The sequence below is a fragment of the Syzygium oleosum genome, unplaced genomic scaffold (genome assembly GCF_021117445.2).
Source record: "Syzygium oleosum isolate NSW1041296 unplaced genomic scaffold, Sole_v2.1 Sole_v2.32, whole genome shotgun sequence".
NCBI classification, from domain to species: Eukaryota; Viridiplantae; Streptophyta; class Magnoliopsida; order Myrtales; family Myrtaceae; genus Syzygium; species Syzygium oleosum.
This window is the reverse complement of record NW_026607516.1, coordinates 1,441,757-1,458,017: the sequence shown is the minus strand read 5'-3', so window position 1 is coordinate 1,458,017 and position 16,261 is coordinate 1,441,757. Positions and strand designations below refer to the sequence as shown.

At 42.2% G+C, this 16,261-nt stretch overlaps 2 protein-coding genes across 13 annotated transcripts; both read right to left on the bottom strand.

The window, feature by feature from the left end:
* Positions 1–560: 560 nt before the first annotated feature.
* LOC115685350 (tobamovirus multiplication protein 2A) lies at positions 561–6,436 on the bottom strand. 3 transcript variants are annotated; one of them, XM_030610419.2, is made up of 7 exons: positions 6,280–6,436; positions 5,419–5,731; positions 4,186–4,285; positions 3,716–3,796; positions 3,530–3,634; positions 2,475–2,687; positions 561–1,046 (listed from the first exon to the last, which is right to left on the bottom strand). In XM_030610419.2, the coding sequence occupies exons 2-7, from the start codon at positions 5,655–5,657 to the stop codon at positions 939–941; spliced, it is 846 nt and encodes a 281-aa protein (XP_030466279.1). In that variant the 5' UTR covers positions 5,658–5,731; positions 6,280–6,436; the 3' UTR covers positions 561–938. The 3 variants fall into 3 exon arrangements, with proteins under 3 accessions (XP_030466279.1, XP_030466278.1, XP_056160556.1); XM_030610418.2 differs by having other exon boundaries at positions 5,419–5,727; positions 6,276–6,374; XM_056304581.1 differs by having other exon boundaries at positions 5,419–5,727; positions 6,280–6,301.
* A 3,768-nt stretch (positions 6,437–10,204) lies between these two features.
* On the bottom strand, positions 10,205–15,984 carry LOC115685349 (two-component response regulator-like APRR2). Of its 10 annotated transcripts, none has more exons than XM_056304514.1 (13): positions 15,653–15,984; positions 15,338–15,540; positions 14,937–15,116; positions 14,133–14,212; positions 13,809–13,872; positions 13,493–13,539; positions 13,198–13,275; positions 12,554–13,114; positions 11,842–11,982; positions 11,407–11,679; positions 11,253–11,324; positions 11,097–11,168; positions 10,205–10,818 (listed from the first exon to the last, which is right to left on the bottom strand). In XM_056304514.1, the coding sequence occupies exons 3-13, from the start codon at positions 15,064–15,066 to the stop codon at positions 10,651–10,653; spliced, it is 1,686 nt and encodes a 561-aa protein (XP_056160489.1). In that variant the 5' UTR covers positions 15,067–15,116; positions 15,338–15,540; positions 15,653–15,984; the 3' UTR covers positions 10,205–10,650. The 10 variants fall into 10 exon arrangements, with proteins under 10 accessions (XP_056160489.1, XP_056160490.1, XP_056160488.1 ...); XM_056304515.1 differs by having other exon boundaries at positions 15,338–15,525; XM_056304513.1 differs by having other exon boundaries at positions 14,937–15,132; positions 15,733–15,984.
* Positions 15,985–16,261: the final 277 nt, after the last annotated feature.

The following is a 16,261-nucleotide window of genomic DNA, read 5'->3' as shown; positions in this document are numbered from 1 at the left end:
TAATTGTCAAGGCGCACCGGCACGTCCTTGTGAGGGAGGACAACATGCATGACTATGTCGACCCGAACGTATTCAAGTACCTTAAGTAGGTGATTGAGCTGCAGATTTGCTCTATCTGGTACTGACTTGGAATTTCCTCCTCTTGCTCTACTAGGTTTCTGTTCTCTCCTTATCGATCCATCACTGCATTTTATATACTTCCTAAGCATTCTGTTTCACTACACCTTTTCATGTGTGTAGATTTCTCGCGAGGAGGATGAATTGGATTTGATTGATTTGCCAAATTACACCGGTACTTCGTCCGGTTATTAATTTTCTTTTCCCCACCAAGTTGCAGATCAGTCGTTCGTGGGATAAAAAGTTCAATCAACAAAAGATTAAAGGTTCAATCAAACGGTGCAATGTTTATCGTCACGTCGTTATGTAAATAGACATTCAGAGTTACTACAAGCATTATTTGCTCAAACTAGAAGAAAGATTTCGAGGGACTTAAAAGAAATGTCGATACCAATTGGACTGCAGTATATGTTTTATACTGAAAGTACGGTCACAGGCACAAATTTATAGAGAAAAAGAATGCGTATCCATCAATAAAAAGCCCACCTTAGCAAAATTGGTTAGCGAACTTTCAGTCCACAGTTCTATGAAAAACTACCTCAAAAGACACTCACGCAACTGGGAAAACACAATTCTCGACAGACTCTGATGTCACCCGCAACTCGGCACTGAAGAGAGCAGAAGCGATATGATTTTACACACGAAACTCGGTAATGTACTCAACATCATGAGTAAAACCTTGTGAGCTCCCAAAAACATTTGTAAGATACACAGACTCAATTGGAAAAGGCACACGGGTCTCCTCAAATTCAACATTATCAGATCGCACCTTGGTCCTTGAGCTCAGCCTTCATCAGTTTGAACCAATGGATATACGTCAGCTACATGATGGTGCAGCGACTCCTTTCTTCAGCAGTCTGCGGAGGCACTTGCTGATACCTGCTTGACTCGGATGGGTTGTATGTAAACTCGGAGGTGTCTAGCCCATACTGGTCCAACGAGAAAAGCATCACAAATTAGTGACATGTCAGGGTAGGAACTACACATATGCATTTAAGCAGGAGGAAACCACCAAAACCCCGAACTTTTTCATTTGTGACATATTTACTCGAACTTTTTATGACACAAAAACCCCAAACTTTGTTATTTGTGACACATTTACCCCAATATACATTGTCCATGGGCATTTTCGTCTTTTTAGCTTTTCTTTTACTTTTTTTCTTTTGCGAGGGCCCTCGCGGATCCGCGGCCGCCCTCGCCGGCGTCGGGCGAGGCTCGCCCTCCTCGCCCGGGAGGGCGAGGCTCGCCCGACGCCGGCGAGCCTTGCCCTCGCTCGCCCGTGCGAGGGCGAGCCTCGCCGGCGCCGGGCGAGCCTCGCCCTCCCTCACCTAGGCGAGGGCGAGGCTCGCCCGACGCCGGCGAGGCTCGCCTCGCCCGGGCGAGCTCGGCGAGGCTCGCCGGCGCCGGGCGAGGCTCGCCCTCGCTCGCCCGCGAGGGCGAGGCTCGCCCAACGCCGGTGAGGGCGGCCTCGCCGGATCCGGCGAGGCCCTCGCCGGAAAGAAAAAAAGTAAAAAGAAAAAGAAAAAGCTAAAAGACGAAAATGCCCATGGACAATGTATATTGGGTAAATGTGTCACAAATAATAAAGTTTGGGGTTTTGGTGTCACAAAAAGTTCGGGGTAAATGTGTCACAAGTGAAAAGTTTGGGGTTTTTGGTGGTTTCCTCTAAGCAGGACTAGTCTTCCAGAACACGGTCATACATATGATTTTTGCACCCAAAAGTCAAATGATAAGGTTCCACAGCTAAAACCACTATGACATGGCAGGCAAATGAGATTTTAACTTGGAATACTTCGCTGTTAAGGCCAGAGAGAGAGAGGGAGAGAGATTTTAAAACCTAGTTAGAGTCTCTGTGTTTGGAGTGAGATATCAGGGGAGGCCAATTTTTTTTTAGGCAAAACTCAGTAAAATTGGTCTGTTGAGGTGCAATTTGCATGGTTGTTGTCTTCACATGTGCAATAACAAAAGGACCAGTTTTGGCATGATATATTGAAGGGAACTTCAAAAGGATGAGAATGCAAAGGCTCGTGAAATGCTGGAAAGAAAGCAACATGTAAACTTCATCCTGGAACTATCTCCCAGTAAATGGAATCTAATCGTACAATACAGGAAGATGCAAAATGGTGAAAAGGAAGCTACATATTCTGGAATGTGCTGTAATTGATGCTGTGATTGATAAAAACAAATTGTGTGATTTTAACAGTGAAATAATGCAAAAGACACTTGTGACATAGGGAGACAAAATTTAGTTGAGATTGTTACTCTACTCAGGTCTTCAGACTTCAGGAATCAAATCTTGGTTATCAACCCAAGGTAAAAAAATAACTGAAGACTTATAATGCAAGAAGAGATTGGACCTTTTCCCTCATACGAGCCGTCCACGCATCATTTCTGATTGGTCGCTGATCAAGGGTGCCAGCAACAGGTACACCAGTTGCTGGTGGTGGTGGTGGCCTGTTGAGAAATGGCTGACGGATCTGTTGTCTTGGAGCAATATACTCATCGTCACTGTCATACTCCACCGGCCTGTTTGCAGCCCTAACCATAAGAGCTAACAAGAAGACCAATGCCTGCAATTACAACGAGAATCTAATTGAGGTTACTTCCCACACTAAAGTAACAACAGTGCCATACAGAGCTAACAAATGAGGCTATTATAGTCAGCAAAAGGCGTCATTTTTCATATTTCTTGGTAAGGTAAGTGGAGGGAGTTAGTGTTAATTGACACGTTTAAATCTAGTGCCCGAAAAAGAAAGGCCTCTACCATCTTCAGTGCAGTTCATACATAGCAAAGTCATAATTCTTAAGCAACCCCCACTCTCTGTTAGCATTACTCAAAGAAGTATTTTAAAACCAGATTTCATTTTATCTGAAGTCTAGATTTGCTCACAAATTATTGATGTTAGTGTTGAATTGTTAACCGCCTATGAGATTACACCACGTGGTTCTACCAATCAGTACATGATCGTTCACAATGCAGTTTTCCCAACTTCCACCCCCACCAAGGAGCTCCTGCACTGTAATAAAAATTCGTTGGGAATGCACCGCTCATGCAATGTAGCAGACAGTGCCCAGCAGATTAAGAAAACTGAAAGGCATTAGAATCTCAGCATTCAAACAACCCAGGAATTTTTTCCTCGCTGGCATCCATGTGAAAATAGAAAATTTATCCATGCTGTTGAGTGCTGACCTGGTAATGATTATAGCTTTTTTTATCAAATACAGTTGGCACACCAAATTTGGATTACTTTTGCTCATAAAGTAGCACATCTAGGACAACGCCAGAACATTTTCCCAAAGGCCTAGATGAGAACTAGTTTACAACAGCAATCTGCATTATTACATTCACTGTATCAATCAATGAGAGAGCGAGAGAGAGAGAGAGAGAGAGAGAAGAAAATTAGGAGCTTGCCTCCAATATAACTATCCCAAGAGCGACCCATTTGACAATACTCCAGTGCTCTTTCAGAAAATCATATATCATGTCAAAGTCCCCAGTATTATCCGTAGGCAGTTCCTACAAGTCAAAGAAGAGTTTGTAATATTATCTGATATTTCAGAAACTCTTGGAAAAAAGAACAAGCAGTATAATACTCACATCTTCCCAGCTACTGTCAAAGTATATGAAAGCTGCACATCCCAGCTCTACCAAGATCAATAAGATCACCAGTACTGAGTACTGTGTCTACTTAAGAAAAGCATTGACTACCAATTCAAAACTTAAACATGAAAAATGCACTATAAAAGGAAATGATGAGGCAATTACTTCATAAGAATAACACAAAACCATACTATAAGCTAATAACAGCTACTAACATGTGAGGCAAAATGAACTTAATGCCATGCAATGACCAATACGGTCAAACCAACAGTAAAAGAGTAAAGATTGAAGTTCTTAGGCATGTACTCAGCCTTGAGCTACTCCGACAGAAATGCTGACGGCATGCCATAATATGTGAAAACAAGAAATAAAAAAAAAGGGTAAAATATTTCGGAGTACTTTCCATTAGCAAAAGGGCAATCGATATGTTTTGACCGGATTATTTATGGTAGTGGAAACAAGGATACACAAGACAGGCAGCATCCATTCCGTGTAGCAGCTCCAATACAACCAAAACAAGATATGACGAAGAGGATCACTCCGACACCAATAAATAGGTATATGAACCTGCATCAACGTAAAATACGGAGATGGAGTCAGACACTTCCAACATAAGCCAACAGACAAAAACAGTATCAGACAACAAATGTAGGCGTCAATGAACTTCAGCTCAGAACTTGGAGATGTGGTTGTCACGATCAACACTCTTCCGAATGCAAGAGTGTGAAATAGAAAACCAAAAGAGGCAAAAAGTTTAAATATCAGCTGATAGGAATAATACTGGAGATAGAGTAGATGCACGTTTTAAGTGTAATCCAGTGAGAGCTCAAGCATGTCATACCCAATTCAATCTAGATATATAGCCATGAAGGCAACTTTTAAGCTCAGACCCCGCAAATAAAATAGTTTCCTGCAGCCCACTGGATTTGATTATGCATATGGTAGACTGGAAGCATTCGCCATAGATTTAGAAAGTGTAATTCTGGAGGATACAGCGCACACTTTGGTATCATGATACTAAGAAATACTGGTATTTCTACGGTGAGCCTCCCTGCAAGTGCTAGGAAGGCACACTTCGTTACAAATGACCCAACTAATCTCCATAAGGTCCACTAGATAGACTGTCTAGGAGAACATTTTCAAAAGTTCAATTTCGACATCTGGGCAAGCTCAAGGACTGAAATTTTTCTCTCCCTTCATCGTGAAATGAAAGATTTAGGCACTAGTAATTATGCATGCTGGCATAATCAGATGATAGCAGGATCAATCCAAAATCCTACTTCCCACAACAGCGATAAAATATTCCTTTCAATAATCGTGACCCAGTTACTCAAGATATTCTAATTTCGGAAACATTCATACATATCAAAGTGCCATTCTCTAATTATACTCAATCCTCTATCACTGGACCAGAGATCTTGAGGAACCTGTCCATCTAATCACGAAAACAACACTTTCTTTCTAATTTTTTTCTTCTAAGGAGAATGGCTCTTCATAAATTTTTATTTTTTTCATGCCTATGTAACTAATCAACACTTGCCGAAATATCCTTATATTTTGAGGTCCAGCAAACTGATCAGTCTAGCCCTTACATAAACCTACAATATCCAGCTTCAGCACGGCCACAATGAGCAACGATTGACAAACTCAAGAGCATAATGCAAATTTAGGTCAGGAAAAAAACCAAAAAAAGAGCATACCAAGCTTTGGGCAAATCATCAAAAATGCTGCTTGACAGAGAGACTGCTGTGAGCATCGGCCTGCCGAGCTCTACCAAATTCCCACCAGTGCCCACGGGCAAAACTGAGACAGTGCTGCTGGATGAATTTTCGTACTCGACGAACAAGTAGATCCCATATCCCACCATTGCCAAACCCGCAAGCGTTAGCAAGAAGTTCAGGAGCTTCAAAATGCACTCCAAGCACCCTCTGCACGCCATCCTCTATATCACCCTCTCCTTCCTTTTCGTAGATATCAAGTCGGTTTCGTCCAAATCATCAACCGACCCGCTACCTAATCGCAAGCACGAAACAACAACAGATCAAACATAAGACAGCTCCGTCGGAACTCAAAACCAGCTACGCGGGCCGATAGTCAGCATCGTTCCATTACAAAGAAAATGGGTGAATACCCACATGCCTGTCCAAACACATTACAACAGATCAGCTCGACTTCCGTCCCGGACAAACTCAATCCGCAAATGCACGAGACATCAAACCTAAAAAGCAACCCCCCCCAGCCATCAACAAACTAACTGCCTCAGCAACGACAGAGCTCGAACCCCATATTCCCCAGCATTTCTGAAGCCGTACCCACATCATCAAATCCAAACTCGAACGCATGCCAAACCTCCCAGCAAAATCGAACGAAGGACACGAAATCCCACGCCAATCAAAACCGAAAAAAAAAAAGAAAAGAAAAAAAGAGGCCGATCGCATCTCCGGCTGAAAACAAGCGGCGCGAACAAACACCGGCGACCGGAAATGGAACCGACGAACGATCATAGTACCGATCGAGCTCCGACAACTACGCGAGCACGCGAGATCGAATCGAGAACTTACGAGGTTGGAGTCGGATTGATTCTTCGGATTCCGAAATCGCAGAGCGAGAGAGAGAAGGAGAGGGAGAGGAGAGAGAAAGTCCTGAAGTTGGCAAGGAAAGTTAGAAGGTCCCTTTGTTTTGTTTTTGTTTTTCTTTTTTTTTACTTCCTTCTTTCCAGAATTTGCTGGTTTCGATTTTGCCAGGTTAGCAGTTTTCATTTCTCTTCGGTCCCTCCTCCACCTGGAAAAAGAAAAAGAAAAAGAAAAAGAAAAGTGAGAATATTCCCCTTTTACCGGAATTTAATATATTGAAAAACAATCATTTCTCAAAAAATAATCAGGCAAAGCTCCGTTTATTTTCTGGAAAATTAGAGCGCACGTGATAACCATTTTGTTTCTTTACTTTTTCTATTTTTCTGATCTCGAGAACGGATTTGAAACAGAAATCCGTTTGGTAATGCAATTTCATTTTTCTTTTAATTTCTGGAACAAATTTTTTAGTCCAGAAATTTCGTGTTTCCGGAACGAAAAGAGAAATAGAAACTCTTCTCATCGCTTGCCCTCGCCTCTCGCCGCACTCCCCCGCGGCCTCGTGGCAACCGTCGTCACCCCCCATCGACCGCCGCCTCCCGCCGCCGGCCGCCACCCGTCGAAGAATGGAAAAGAGCGTAAGAGGTAGAATTTTTGTGTCGTTATCAAGAGAATTTATGTTCTGAAAAAAAAAAAATTTGTGTCGCTATTAAAAACTCGTCCGGGAAACAGAAATAGAAATCTTGCTAGAAATCTATATCCGGAATAGAATAGTTATCGTTCGTGCCCTTGGTAGTTTGGAAAAAAAAAATTCCTAAAAATGATCGCTTACAAAAACGAATCAATGAAAATTATTTTCATCATTTGCGAAACTATTTAGACACAAATTATTATCGATAATGAAAATATTTTCCATCGGCTGATTATTTCAAGCGATATGGAGCTATCATTTTCAGGAAAAATGTTTTTCAAGCTATTCATTTCTCGTGAAACAAACGGAATCGTAGACTTCCACAGTTTTATTCTTGGGGGTCTTTTTATGCATATTAACTTGGTCGTAAAATTTAGGTGTATAGAAATTTATCAATCAAAAATGATATTTGTATTAATTATATGAGCGTGTGTTTACGGAAAATAAAAGTTCATCATGTAATTACGTGAATAGGAAATTTGATATAATCGTTGCGCGACAATTTATAATTACGTGGAGGTTAATTTTCGGGAGAATCTGATTAATTAAAAAGCATCGAGTTATTTCGTCTGGGCTTTGGAGCTCAAAGTTCAAACTAAAGCAGCTCCCAAATTTCAAACGTGCGTCCACGATCTTATCCAAAGAAAATATTTTAAAACCTAAGGATGGGGCATCGCGCTATGAACAAGTCTTCAAAATTGACATCATCGGTTGGCTCGACATTGTCAAAGATGAAAGTGACCATTCGATAGGAAAAACCTAATCGACCAGTGCACGGTTCTAACGTTAGTCGTTGGTATATTGGGTCGAGTGGTGTTTGGGCCGGCCTCGCGTGTTTTGACCGGTCCCACCCGCATGGGGCGATGCTAAGGTTGCAATCCCCCCGTATCGACCGATTGTGTTCGGGATTTTGGTCCCGAAGCGCTCCCGACAGGGTTTGAACTCGCGAGACGAACAAGCTCCCTTGCCGTCTAAGTCGATCCCTTATCCCGATGTCGATATAAGTTTTCGAAATCACGACGCATCACATTAAAAGATGAACGACCTATCAGGATGCATTTTGAATAAGATTTTGAACTCAAGAGATGAACAAACACTCTTATTATCTAAGTCAATCCCTTATCGATATCGATATAAGTTTCCGAAATCGCGACGCATCACACTAAACGATGAGCGACCTGCTGGGATGCATTTTCGAAATAGTACGATCGAGAGGACTCCTAACCATTATAGAGACACTTATTACTCGTGTTTTTGGGACCACTTTGCAGGTCCATATTGAAGCAGCAAAGAGATAGAAGGTTTTCATTCATACGTTTTTGCCGAGTTTTCTTTTGCGGAAAATGAACGATGTACAAAGCACTATTTAAAAGACGATCGCCTGTATCTTTTATAAATACGAATGAAGGAAAACGATTTTCATCGTTCCCGAAAAATATTGAGACGGGAACTGCTGCCGTCAACGAACACTTTTTCAATCGACCGGCGATCATCTTTAGGAAAACGTTTTCCTAACCGTACATTCCCGGCGAAATAACCGGAGCCCCGGTCCCAATTTGAAAAGAGGAAGAAGAAGAAAAAAAAAACTATCATCAAAATGGGTTGGGAATTTCATGAAATTGGGAGCTCAATCAAAGTCAAGAGAATAGTATGTGGACATGAGCTGGTCAGCACAAACATGAGCTCAATCAATGCACGTGTATGCACGTTTCTTTTTCACACCAAAAATTATTGCATTTCCAATTTTAACCGAAACCATCCGGTTGCAACTCTTTATTCATCATACTTGATCATGAACGGATTTTTTTGGTTCTCGCTGTTTTAGAAAAAAAAAAAATCGCCTCGAAAGATCAAGTTCACGGACTACTCGAAATATCGAAGAATTTTTCCCTCGACGACGGTTCTATCTCGGCATTGGAGGACCGGACATTGGACTAGGGGGGGGGGGGGGGGGTTCATGGTCTATTTTCGACCGATGGTTGTGATTGACCCGATTCGAGGTGAAAAATGTTTTCCGTAAAAATTATTTTTAGGGAAAATAAGTAACTTTCGATAGTTCGGAGGTGTCCTTAAAAGCGAGACGAAAAAAAAAAAAAATCTTCCCGTATCTATATTTTACGTTGGAAATTTATTTTCTCCGGAATGACCGTATTTTGTTCTTAAATGTAATTAATTAAACTGCAATTGCCTTCCTCGATCGTAAAATATTTCTCCCTCGATTATTCACTTTCAAAAAAAAAATTTTGGGAAAATTAATTTACGGAAATCACTTTCGCGAAAAAAAAAAAACAAACGCGTCCCAAGAATTGCCGCACGGCACGCGCTCGGATTTGGCGGGAGAACGTACGCACGTGCCGTGGGCGCCACACCTCTTTTGGACGAGCGGAGCTGTCAAGGCGGGAATCGTCGTAACGGTCGTTCAAGACACCAACTAACGGTCAAGGTGAAGGCGGACCACGCTCTCAATAATTGAAAAAGGTCCCACGGACAAACGTGGACGAGTGATTTTACTAATCAGCAAACATTACATTTTTAATTATTTCGTTCCATTGAATCGATCAAGAAGTGCTCACATGCTTAAGACCGTAAAGGAGGGCAAAAAAGAACCTCATCGGAAATAACTGGAGGGTAAAATTGCGACAGGATAAATGGTTTGTAATTCCTTACGATGGTAATAACTTGTTAGCATATATATTATTGGATTTTGAACCTTACAACGTGCAAATCATTGATCGGGGTACGCTGTTTATGCAGTATATAGGGATCGGAGGTAAATTATGCGAGCGAAATCCTAAAATAAATTGTCAGATCAATTCTAAAAACTTTTCGATATTGTCAAGTTAGTCACGAACCTTTGCATGGAATTCTAATATATTCTGATTAATTTTTGCTAAAAGTTGCCGAAGTGGCGATGTACTATGTTGGATGGCCGGCCATGATTGAATCACCACGTCAAATATGATAACTATAGTCATGCTGGCTAAACGATTACGAACCAAAAGCATCACTAATCGCCATCCACCGAATCAAAATAACTCATAGCTGCACATTTTCTTCTTCTATCTATTCAAAATTATTGTGACAACCCTAGCATAATGTCCCCCTCCCTCTCTCTCTCAGACACTCACGAGATTTTACTAATGTTCCTCCCCGAAGTTTCGAAAATTCAGACAGATTACTACATCAGAAAATGCCAAAGATGACCCATTATTTTGAGACTAGACATCAGACAAGGCAGGGCCATCCCCATTCTCAAGAGGACCAACATGCAACATCAACATGACCCAAAATCTAACAAAGGCTCAACAACGTGACTCCAAATGAAGTCCTGTCCCCTTTTGTTGCTAGGCGACTGACTTATGTCATTTTACAATTACAACCAGAAAGTCCACCAAAATGTGGCGAGGCATCGACCTACGTGGCGATTTCCCAGCCGCCCACATCGCCTGCCTCCTTAAAGCTTCTGGTGCCCCACCTTTATTCTCTGCCGTTGGATAAGATCGAGCCTCTTGTTATTGAACATCGGCCAAATTTGGGTGGACCGGAAATACGAACCGTCGGATTGGGTGGGTCGGTCCTCGCCCCGCCCGTCGATCTAGGGATCCGGACTGGGGAGGCCAGGGGACCGATAAGTTTTGCTTGGGGACGGAGCCGGGCGGCACCCCGCCGCGTCAGCACGGACTGGGGTGGTGGTTGGCGTGGGCAGGGATGCTGGGGATGCCTTGCCTGGAGAGCTCGGCTAGGATGCAGTCCATGGAAGGAGGCTTGAGCCCCAGGGGCAAGGGCAACCACGGCTTGCTTATTGCCTCCTTCACGATGTTGTCAATAACTTCCTCGTCCTGCAACACAAAAACGTCACAATCATTTGCATCGCCTAAGGGGAAATTCAATTGTCCTTTTTGTCCTGAGATGTCTGATAATTTCTATATGACAAGTGACGGGTCGAGACTTTTGAAGGAAAAAAAGTACGAAGAACCAAGCACAGGATCCTAGGACTAGGTATTGTCACTCCTTGTGAAACATCAGGGATTTTAGCCGCTGCATTTTTTGGGGGGCCTAGGACTAAATTCTGCCACATGAAATTATTGTAGAATGTTGATGAGAATTTCCCGTTTACCGGATGATAATCGAACGAACTTCTGGCGAAGCTGTTTTCCAATGGGTCGGGACAATGGCAACCGGGTGCACTCTGCAATTTCCCACGAAAGACCGAATCAAATTCAGCATAACCAGGCCAAAGGACAACCTTCTATCGATTGTTTAGGACACTCACTTGAGGAAAGGCAAAGCCAGGACTGTGATGAGAAGGCGGCATCACTGGGCAACCCCACACGTCGGCTTGCATCTGAAACCGCAGATACATGGAAACGGTCACTCGTTGAAAACCTTTGTGTATGTCACTGTTAAGAGTGACAGTAGTTACTTACTACAGGATAGGCAGGCTTCCAATGCCAGTTTTCAGGAGCATGCCATGGCGGATAGCCAGGTGGCCCCCACATCTGCACGCCAGCCGGATGATTGCTGGGCGGCGCCCACACAGGATAGGCTGCTCCTGGTGGAAGGGGGAGACCAGTGTGGTGAGGCGGATAGGCCATGATGGGTCGATGCGGATAGTAACTCCTGGTGACCCCATCGCGAGAGTGCGGCCATCTTTGTTCATCTTCCTTGGGCAAGATGTGTCTCCTATGCATTCGGTATTTCTGCAAAATGCGAATTCACGTCACTTTTCATATGGCCTTTAAGGCCAATCGCGACACAAAAAAGAGAGTGTAAACTTGCACGAGTATAAGTAACACTTTGATCCTACTACAGTGAATTGCCGATAACATTGCATGAATCTTAGACAAAAGCAGTTCACTAACCTGGAGATGACTCGCCACATTATGCCTCGTTAGGCCTTCGACTTTCATAAGGTCGAGTATGCGAGAAGGTATGGCTTGGTCCACGCCTAGCTGCTCCACCACCTGCACAAATTTCTTGTGCAGATCCGGCGTCCAGTCGACCTGAAATGGCAAACAAAATAGACCAAACGAACTAAGTCACTGAATCACAAGGCTCTCCTACCAGATTGTCAACTGAAAGTTTAACTAGCACTCATATAGCACTAATAATTCTACATTGGAAATCACAAAAAAACTTGTATTTACAAAACTTATCGAGGCTCTGCAGGAAAATTTAATTTTTTTGGAACCACGAGGATGGCAAGGAGAAACAGCTAAACCAATGTATGGGTTCACCGATCAGCAAGTGAAGTGAGTAAAGAAACATCAGAAACAAGGGAAGATGGACAGGGATGGATTTCAGTTGGTTATCTGCAATTTCCATGAACAAAACAAAGTGGACGCACATATTTGGGATCAACTCAGCAAGCAAACTAAATCTTTTGCAACTATTATTGGTCCTACATCAAGGCAGGGGAGGTTGACGAAACAAAGATTCTTTCCATGCATACTAGGAATAGATGTTTTTCATAGAAAAGATGATGTTAAATTTTAAGCTTATCATATCAATTATCTGAAGATGGATCAGATCAAACCCTTTTAGCTAAAAGGAAAGCAACCCTCACAAGCATACCTTCATCTTCTTCCTGTTACCCCGTGTTCCGACAGAATTACGAAGATTGGATGCTTTGCTTAGATTATCATTGCAACCATGTAAATCGCGAGACCTATCTTTGTTTTCGGGGAGCGGAGATATCATTCTCTCACACTTAGAGTTGTCGGTGGAATCGTCCTCCTCTTTTACCAGATCCTCCCTAACTCTCTGGCCTTTAGCTTCCTGGAGATTCTCAGACATTGAATCATCGCAAGTTGTTTCGACGAATTTTGACTCTCCATCTTGCTCCCCGCTCTCCTTCTCCACCGTGCAGTTCGTTTGATCTTGGCAATCCCCATCATCCAGGAGCCGCGTGCCTCGCTTCAACTGTGGAGTTGATGGCGCTGGATACTTATCACTCGCAGCGGACATCTCTTGATCGGTTTCATGAACAGACACTTTTCTCGTTTCCGCTGACTCATCATTGTTCTGTTCCTCATTTTTCACTGGAAGCTGCAACATGGAGACCAAAGTTTCTTTGACAGGTTTCAAAGACTCCGAGACCTCTCCGACCCCTGCATTAAATGCCTGCTCGAATTTCTTCAGAATGATTATTTGCTTCGCGCTCTTGCACAAAAAAACAACAAACTTGGCAAAGAAGAATGAAAAGAACACAGTCAAACCTTGTGGGCGACATGCTGCCAAATATTCCTGAGTTTATCCTCACAGAGCGGTTTGTGGAGGAACTCGACCGCACCAAGCTGAAATAAATGTGAACTTTATGCATTAGTACCAAGGGCATCTGACCAATTTATCATAGAGACTGTTAATATCTGATTTAAATCTTGCAAACAATGGACTGTTGCAGCAGTAAAAATACGATTACCCAGGTTACAAGATAAAGAATCCAATTGTAGGTGAATACTATGAGAGAAATCAATTTCAAGTATTAAACAAGTGAAAAAGAAAAAAACTTACAGCTATGCACTTCATCATGGTGCTGAGACAATGATCATTTGACGTCACTGCAATAGAAGATGTCACTCATTGCGTGAGAAACTGCACAAGGACTAATACTTCAATACAATGCATTTTAGCTCTATGATGATAACAAGGTGAGTTGTTATGAGAATTTGCTATGGAGCCCACAAAAGCAAATTGAAAGTTAAATCTACTTAAAATTAAGGTCAATTAAGGGGGCAACAAAAGAAACTCCACAAAAAGGTTCATCATTGGCACGCTGATCATACATGATTGTCAATATGAAAATTCAGGCGCATAAATTCAAACATACTGATGGTAGGCAAGTCTCTAGCGGTTTCGAGGAACTTGAAACTCCCGTTACTTCTTGTATTCACCTGCACCCATCAACGCATATCAGATAAGGAATAAAGGAATTAAACGATATGAGATCAAAGTCAGTTTTTCTTCATTGTAGGTCGTAAACGAATCGACTGAGTGGTTAGCTTGATCCAGCTAGAATGATTACATTGTTGCAACAATGTGATACAAAGATGCATTCTGAAGAAAGTAGCATCCTTTGTCACAGAATTCCACTCTCACAAAAGGTGTTCATTAATTTTCAGATCTCAGACTGAGAAATTGACGGTACTTATACCTCTACCATAGCTATGTGGAAGCTATCGGGTTTGCTTGCAACTGCCGATAGAGCCTCGTCCTCATTGCAGAACGTAAAAACTGTCAAAACGAAAGGAGAATTAAAAGAACATCAAAGACATGGAAGTAGGCTGGAATACGCAGGGAAGGTACTAAAAGCTTTCAAGACATCCTCGCTTTAAAGAATGAATTTAGTAGCATCACTGAGGAGATAAGCGATATTACAACTCAAGGAAATTCTCAGTTAAGAAACCATAGGATCACCCGAAAGTTTTAGTGAATGCAGTCACAGGAAACACCTTTTACATAGTACAAAACAAGCTGTTCGGAGACTAAAGAACAATGAAAAAAAATCAAATTAGCATTTGGAACGTGCTTAAAATAGGATTTTGGCAACTCCCTCAACTGCAGTGCACCAAATAAGGATAAGAAAAATTGCAACGTGGAACTGGGTATGTGTTTGGATCTTCGACTGTTGCATCCCTATAAAGTTGGATTTTCAGCCTTGCAAAAAGGTAAATCGTGATCCACAAATGACGTCATTCACGATCATTGTAAAGTGTTGTGCGTAAGTTAAATTCCAAGACCACTTGGCATCAAGAACCAAACTCCACATTAACTAAAGCAATGAAGCTCCAATAAAGATGCCTTGACGGAAAATCTGGGACCAGTTCAGTATTGTCTTAAAAAGATTAGTTGAGGCAGGGAAGGTGAAAAGGGTGAAAAGGTGCAAATTTTTCTGATTCGGGAATCAGAATCTGTACATTTATGGTAACTAAAGAGAAAGGAAAGAGAATAATCTAACCAATATAGTCCATCAACTCCAGCTTTGATCTTATCTCTGAAGCAGAATCAGAGTCTTGGTCAAGAAGAAGGACCTTGAGTCCCTTTGGAAAGTCCTTCCATTCTTGTAGATCACTGGCAGTGCAAACCATAGCTGGTTTGGCATTGTTTCTCAGGCTACCAACATGTCTCTCAAGTCACACTGCACCAAAAGGATTCTGCATAAACCCAAATGAAAATCAAATGCAATTCCGAGACACCTTGAGTTTTATGTTACTACTTGTGACAAAATCGATCCCAGAGAGAGGAGAGCAGGGCCATAAGTAAAGAAACTTTTTATGCCAGAAGGGAAAAATGTACGAGTCCTCCGGGATCTGATGAATCTACACAGAAATGAGTCGAGGAAAGAATTTTATGACTCACCCACCAGATCACTCTGATCTTATTGCTAATGCAACTTTCCAAGATAAATATTCCTCTAGCAGGATGAACTCATACGAGCATGGTGATAATTCAGCTGAGACTGACCAAATCGTGAGTGATCGCCATATAAGCATGTACAATAACTTCAGCAGAAGAGAAAGATCTTCGTTCAAAAGCAAAGATTTTTCCTGCTTGATGGTTTTCTGCAGAACAGCAAATAAACAGAATCACATGTAAGATCACGAGAATGGAAAAGATGAAGAAACAAAAACTTAGCCGGAACGCTAAAGAAGTTAGAAAGCCCAGACCACCAACATAGATGGTTTTAAAAATCTTCAAGGTGACTAGGAAGGAAGATCAACAACTATGAATTCCCAAAACTTGAAGCAACATACAAATGATAGAACCACCAGAGAATCAACAAAGGCTGAAAGCAGTCAAGTCAGCACTGGAGTGGTCTAAGAAAATAAAAGAGGAGGAGGAGGGTCTATTCTTTTTTCCTTTTGTTGTTGAGTTTTCACCACCATTGGTGAACAGCAAGCAACCCTCTTCCTAGTTTCACCACACACGCTGCTTTTTCACTTTGTTACTTCACTGGTTTAGGCGTATACAGAGAAGAGTGAAAGAGAAAGGGAGAGAGAGAGTCTCCAGACGATGCCGTTCTGTAGCAGCAAGACGGGAGAGGGGGGGCGGTGTTTGATGTAAGTGCACCATCTGAAATAGGGTCTGTGACTTTCTGAGTAGTTGCTGTCAGTTGCTACAGGCCACAGGATACGGGCAAAGAAAAAATGAAATTTTATTCATTTTTTCATTTTGGAAAAGGAGGGTCATTCCAAAGGGAAATGAACTTTTGTGTTTGTGTTGAAGGCCTCCTTTTTAGGTGAATATCTAAAGAATCCCCAAAAAAAAGGTTGACAAAAAAGT

Excerpts from the sequence above, each read along its gene's own strand:
- LOC115685350 (XM_030610419.2), bottom strand. The coding sequence starts at position 5,657 with ATGGCGTGCAGAGGGTGCTTGGAGTGCATTTTGAAGCTCCTGAACTTC. Across the intron at positions 4,286-5,418 it reads GATGATTTGCCCAAAGCTTG|GTTCATATACCTATTTATTG; the intron begins GTATGCTCTTTT and ends ACGTTGATGCAG. Across the intron at positions 3,797-4,185 it reads ATGGATGCTGCCTGTCTTGT|TACTCAGTACTGGTGATCTT; the intron begins GTATCCTTGTTT and ends AAGTAGACACAG.
- LOC115685349 (XM_056304514.1), bottom strand. The coding sequence starts at position 15,066 with ATGGTTTGCACTGCCAGTGATCTACAAGAATGGAAGGACTTTCCAAAG. Across the intron at positions 13,873-14,132 it reads TCCACATAGCTATGGTAGAG|GTGAATACAAGAAGTAACGG; the intron begins GTATAAGTACCG and ends TGATGGGTGCAG. Across the intron at positions 13,276-13,492 it reads CCATGATGAAGTGCATAGCT|CTTGGTGCGGTCGAGTTCCT; the intron begins GTAAGTTTTTTT and ends CATTTATTTCAG.